This window comes from Nicotiana sylvestris, chromosome 12 (genome assembly GCF_000393655.2).
Source record: "Nicotiana sylvestris chromosome 12, ASM39365v2, whole genome shotgun sequence".
NCBI classification, from domain to species: Eukaryota; Viridiplantae; Streptophyta; class Magnoliopsida; order Solanales; family Solanaceae; genus Nicotiana; species Nicotiana sylvestris.
Genome location: NC_091068.1, coordinates 10,439,882 through 10,446,385, shown reverse-complemented (window position 1 = coordinate 10,446,385; position 6,504 = coordinate 10,439,882). Strand labels below are relative to the sequence as shown.

General features: G+C 35.9%; 1 protein-coding gene across 1 annotated transcript; it reads right to left on the bottom strand.

Moving 5' to 3' along the window:
* Positions 1 to 5,182: 5,182 nt before the first annotated feature.
* On the bottom strand, positions 5,183 to 6,250 carry LOC138882662 (mitogen-activated protein kinase kinase kinase 20-like). Its single transcript, XM_070163271.1, has 2 exons — positions 5,367 to 6,250; positions 5,183 to 5,323 (listed from the first exon to the last, which is right to left on the bottom strand). The coding sequence occupies exons 1-2, from the start codon at positions 6,248 to 6,250 to the stop codon at positions 5,218 to 5,220; spliced, it is 990 nt and encodes a 329-aa protein (XP_070019372.1). The 3' UTR covers positions 5,183 to 5,217.
* Between the last annotated feature and the right edge of the window lie 254 nt (positions 6,251 to 6,504).

Below are 6,504 nucleotides of genomic sequence, written 5' to 3'. Positions count from 1 at the left end.
TTCATACCCAATGCTTAATTATAGGTTTTCTATCATTTTCCCCCAAAAAGTCAAAAATTGACCCCGGGCCCGCTTGGTCACTACTCGAGGTTCGGACCAATACCCGATCACTCATTCACCCACGAGCCCAAATATGCAATTAAATCCGACCCCAAAATGAGGTCTAAATCCCAATTAATCAAAAAGCCCTAACTCTACCCAAATTCCTAATTTCTACCATGAAAACCCTAGATTTTAAGATAAAAATTGATGAAATGCAATGGGAAATCGAAAGAGAAAGTTTTAGAATCATATACCAATATTTTGGGGAAGAAATTGTTCTTTGAATATCACCTTAATGCTCCCAAATTTCAAAAATATGAAGTAAATGGGTTCTGCCTGTTTTTGCTTCTGTTTAAAAATCACTGGGCAGGCCTTCATCGCGTTCGCGATGGCCCTGTCGCATTCGCGAAGGGTCAGGCCAATTAGCCTTCGCATTCGCGTATAGTGGCTCGCGTTCGCGGAGCTTTAATTCCTCGAGCCTTTGCGTTCGCGGGCCAGTGGCCGCGTTCGCGTAGAACAAAATCCCCTTCCCTCTGCCCAGGCCCAAAGACCTTCGCGTTCGCGATAGCAGGTCCGCGTTCGCGAAGGGTAGCACCCCCCAAAGCTTCGCGTTCGCGACCTGTTTCTCTCATTTGCATAGAAGAAAACTTCCTTCAGTCTGACTTACCCTCCGCGTTTGCGAGAGTCCTTCCGCGAACGCGAAGAACAAAGTTCCAGAACACCAGAAACTCAAAACCTACAACTTTTTTCTAAGTTTAAAACCTATCTGAAACTCACCCGATTCCTCGGCAAACCAAACATGCATACTAACTCAAAAACATCATATGAACTTATCTGTATGATCCAATTGCTAAAATAACATCTTTAACAATGAATTTAGCAAAGAAAACTAAGAAAAACCTTAAAACTTTCTAAGTATCAATTTTCACAACTACAAGTCCGAATCAAATCAAACGACTTCCATTTCTTACCAAATTTCACAGGCTCGACTTAAACCACATATAAGACCTGTACCGAGATCCGAAACCAAAATACGTGCCCGATACCAACAACGTTCAAACATTTTCCATTTCTAAAAGCTCACATATTTTCCAGAAAATAATTTTCTTTAAAAATTCATTTCTCTGGCTTAGGACCTCAGAATTCGATTCCAGGCATACGCCCAAGTCCCATATTTTCCTACGGACCCTCCAGGACCGTCAAATTATGGGTCCGGATCCGTTTACCTAAAATGTTGATTAAAGTCAACTTAAATTCATTAAAAGGAAAATTTTATCATCGATGTGATGCAAAAAGAGGTTTTTAAGGCCTCGAAACACAAAATTTATTTCTAAAACAAGTGATGACCATAATTGTCTCCCTTGTCGGGATGTTGTTACTTTTAATGTTATCTCCCTTGCCGGGATGTTGATGTTTTTTTTGATATTGTTCCCTTGCCAGGATTTGGTTGTTGTAATATTGTTCCTTTGCTGGGATTTTTTTGTGATTTCATTTATTTCCTTGCCCTTATATCTTGTGATTATTGTTTGGGTGAGGAATAGTGTTAAAGCACGAAGGGTGATGCCGTGCATTTTTTTGGGTGAGGAAGAGTGTTAAAGCACGAAGGGTGATGCCGTGCATTATTTTGGTGAGAGAGTATTAAAGCACGAAGGGTGATGTCGTGTATGATTTTGTGAGGAAGAGTGTAAAAGCACGAAGGATGATGTCGTGCCGCACGATGTACAATTCCGTACTGATTATATTGATTTTATGATGAGGACGAGAGTAAAAGCACGAAGGGTGATGTCGTGCAGATTATATTGATTCTTATGGTGAGGATGAGAGTAAAAGCACGAAGGGTGATGCCGTGCACTTATTTGATTTTCTTGATTCTTGCTGATAATTGAGTTATGGTGTTCTTTACGTTTATTTACTGATTTTCTGTTGTTACTTGATTTTACTGTGATGTTAATGATTCCTTTGCCCAAATTGCTTTGTGATTGTTTCTTGGGCGAGGAAGAGTGTAAAGCACGAAGGGTGATGTCGTGCATGATATTTGTGAGAGAGTGTTAAACCACGAAGGGTGATGCCGTGGATGTTATTTGTGAGAGAGTGTTAAAGCACGAAGGGTGATGTCGTGCACTTGTCTTTGATTTCCTGATTTTTATTGATAACTAAGTTATGGTTTTTCTACATTTAACTGTTGGTTTTCTATTGATACTTGTTGTACCCTGCAGCATGATTCCCCCTTCTTATCTTCAATTGAAATGTGGTGATCCTTGTATTTACTTGTTGTTCTTCTGTTATTATTCGATGTCCCCGCAGCATGTTTCCCCTCCCATCCTTAACTGTACATTTCTGCTTTTATTTCCGCTGTTTATATAACGTTGGCCATTAATGGTTAAAGGATTAAAAATGGGAAAAAGGTAAATAATCAAATGGTTGGCTTGCCTAGCTTTCACTAGTAGGCGCCATCACGATTCCCGAGGGTGGGAAATCCGGGTTGTGACATATAGTATATAAGTTATATTCGATATAACATTAGCTATATTAAGATGTCTATATAGTATAGTATAGTATAGTATAGTATAGTATAGTATAGTATAGTATATTAAATATAGCTTATATATATAAGCTATATTATATCGAATATAATACTATATTAAGATGTATATATAGCATTGTATAGTATAGTGTATAGATATAAGTATTAAATAATATTTATTTAAAATCTCTTTATTATTTATCCACACAAATATTATTAAATTTATATTTTAATTTGTATAAAAGCGTTTTCCGACCGAATTCAGTCGGAAATATTGAATTATAATTATTTCTATTGGTTAATTAAATATATATAATTTTTGTTTTGTGCGGGAAACAAAAAATTCAAACTTTCCGACCGAATTCGGTCGGAAATTTGGTAAATTTTTGATAAATAATTATTTTTGTACATAATTTAAAGTATGACCAAATATTTGACCAATCGGTCGGAAATTTTATTTTTTTGCTGTCAGGCAATTTTTGTTGACTTTTACGACCAAATACTTTTATTTTCGACCGACTTCGGTGGGAAAACTTTGGACAAAAATCACCTGATTTCTAATAGTGGTTGGTAATATAAAGAGAAAATTCAATAAATATCTTAGAATGGAAGGGGAAGAAAAGTCTATAGTTGAAAAATTGAGAAGGAATTTGATTTTTCACACAGAGTTAGAGGGGGTAACACGATTTTCACACATCTTCAATCGATGGACAGTAATTTGATTCTACCTTTTAGGGGTGGAAATTGTCTGGGCAAACCTAAAATCTAAACCAAAATCCAATTTTTTCGGAGTGTTAGTTTAATTCTTCTGATTACGGACTTAGTTTTTAAAATTTTGGATTTCGGATTGTATGTTGGATTTGGTAATAGAGATTTTTGGATATACTTTATATTTAATCCATTATCCATATACAATATAATAAGTCAACTCCCCAGCCATTAGATATTATCTCACATATTCAATACTAATTACTAAACTAATGTCAGAACATTTTCTATTTGGACATGGCCTTACTATTACTACTTTTTATCGGCCTTATTAATATATCTATTGCATTTCTTGATGATGATTTCATTACTTGAAAACTTTATTTGAATGATTGCAGTGAGAATGATAAACTTTTTAGGCAATTTACATGAATACTTTATTTGGATATTCAATTTTGTAAGAAGAAGAAATATCTCAACTTAATTATATAGACTTAAATTCGAAAATTCAAAATATCCAAACGATTAATCCGAAACCAAACTTAAAACATCCGATCCAATTCGAGATTATTTGGATTGTCATTCTTCAATCCGAAAATTAAAAATTTTAAACCGTAATTTTCATATCCAATTCGTTCTGCCATCGTCACCCCTACTGCCTTTACGGCTTGAGAAGGATATTTATCCGTGCAGGACTATGATATTTTTCTATATTTTGTGTTGTCATTAGAAATGTTTACTTCCAAAAATTCCTAATATCTTGCTGCCACTTAATGATTGTTGGTCCTTTTGAATATTCACAACATTATATTTTATACTCTCACCCACTTAAACAAATCTGCTAAGATTTCACCCGCTGTGAGCATGGAATGCCTTGTGTATCGGGCTGTCCTTTTTCTTTTCTTTTTTAAATCAACTGTGCTCGCTACCCATCATCAATTCTACCACGATGGTTAACTTTGGCAGCAGATGTAGTTTGTAATAACTACTGTGATGGGATAAAATTGGAATAGTGGTTAGCGTTAGTTGACTGAATAGTTAAAAAGTGAGGTGAGAAATTTAACTGATATACAGAGAGATAGTTAGAGTATAGAGACATCTGACTGAGTTTGAAGTCAGGTGTGGTTTTGTAATGATTCACTTGGTGATTAATAAAAATCCTTTAATTACCAAAACAAAAACAAAAAAAGATCATGTCAATTGCTTTGGATAGCAATTTAGTAATTAGGCCTCCTTTTACTTCCTTAGTTACAATAACTCTTTTAGGAATCAAATACTAAATTAACTTAGCAAAACCTAAACTTTTGTCGTACGAAGAAAGAATGCGAAGGATCAAATCATAGAGATAGCAGATCTTAAGAGGCGGGAAAAAAGGAACCTCGGCGACCCAGAGATCGCGGAGTGTGTGCCCGTGCCAAAAGTGAAGAAGTTTTCCTCTTCTTTTAGTCGAGCATGCCCGCCCTTTAGCAAACATTGTGTTTAATTTTACGTACAAATGAGGCTTGTTATGTTATTTGTTCTTACTCTAATATATTCTTTTATTCCATGAAATAAAAGAATATAACATAACTTTACATACATTAAAAACAGAATCTAGTCGGTGCAAAAGAGGATCTCTTTCTATATATCATGATCTAAGAAATACAAAATGCAACATATAAATATGCAAGATATGTTGAAATGAGAATGTACTCATGGCTGTTAACTAAAATTACATGCAAAAATCTGCCTTTTTGTGTAGATTGTTCAATACTACAGAAAATATAAACACAAAATTATTTTTGTTTAATACAAAGGGCTGCACCTGATCATCTTTTTTTTCTCACAGGCTGCCTACGTATCCCTAACTAATTCAATCTCCCATGGGGATCAAGCCCGAACGTAGTTCTATACATCAGTACAATTCTTTACATTTGTATACTCATTCTAATCAAAATTGATAATCAGCATCCTTCTAGTAGCTTTCTTCTTTTGTTGGATCTGCAATCCAACAGCTTCATTGGTTTTAGCTTATCCATCTCCGTACTATTGCAGAAATTGTCAACCAAAGGATCACTTTCACCGACACAGATACCGAATAAACAAAAGTGGGTTGAGTTCCTTTTTCCTTGTCTGCTTCTGCTCACGAACAACAACATTATCATCAGATGAAAGAAATGGATGCTTCAATAACATATCAGCAGTCCATCGCGATCTCGACTCCTTAACAAGACACTTTCTCAGAAAATCTTCCGCCACTTTTGACAATCTTTTGTTCTGCAAATTCGGTGATCCCATTCCAATTTTGCACAATAGATAAACAACGTTGTCAGCTTCACTGCTATCCCACACTGTCTTCCCTGTAACCATCTCAAAGACAGTGCACCCGAAAGCCCAAATATCGGCTTCAGGTCCGTACTCGTTATCAAGAACTGATTCTGGCGCCATGTACATAGGTGTTCCTTTGAGTCCGTGCTTTTTTTTCTGACTCTTTACTCCTCCAACCTTCTTCGCGGACCCGAAATCAGCAATCTTGGCAACTTTCTCCGTACCAACAAGAAGAATGTTATCTGGTTTAATGTCACGGTGAACGAAACCTCTTCCATGAATATGACTAAGCCCCAACAGAATCGATTTCGCATACTGTTTTACCTCAAAATCTTGCAACCCTTGCCTTGAATTTTGACCAATCCGATCAGCTAAACTTCCACCAGACGCGTACTCGAGCAACATGTTGTACAATATCTTCCCATCTTCTTCAGTAACATCAGCTCCGAAACATCGAATAACATGATCACAATCTTGAAACTCGTGTAGTAAATCTCTCTCTTTCTGTAACGATTTTGAACGCGAAAACAGGGCAGATTTTGCTGCGATTGTCGACGGAATATCAATGGAGAAGTCTGTTGTCGTTGCTGAAGTGACGATACCAAAACTGCCTCTTCCGATGGTTTTGCCTCTCGTCCATATTATTGGATGATCGGTAATCGCCACCATTGAATCAATTTTTCTCTTGCTCTCAATAGTAATTGATAACCTGATTTTTGTTTTGTTTTGGTAACTTACTGATATTGCTTTACTTATATATTAGTATGAATTGTACGTATGATTACGTGTTTCTTGAGTTACAAGCTAGGTTTTTTTTCCAAACTAAAGCTGTAAAGTTTCCAAAATTTGTATTTTTTCCTCTATTGTAATTTGTAACAAATTATTTATCACTTTTCCCAAGTAATCTGACTAATAGCTGTTAA

Coding starts and splice junctions, on each gene's coding strand:
- LOC138882662 (XM_070163271.1), bottom strand. CDS start 6,250: ATGGTGGCGATTACCGATCATCCAATAATATGGACGAGAGGCAAAACC. Junction 5,324..5,366: donor ACAAGGAAAAAGGAACTCAA/CCCACTTTTGTT, acceptor TGAAAGTGATCC/TTTGGTTGACAATTTCTGCA.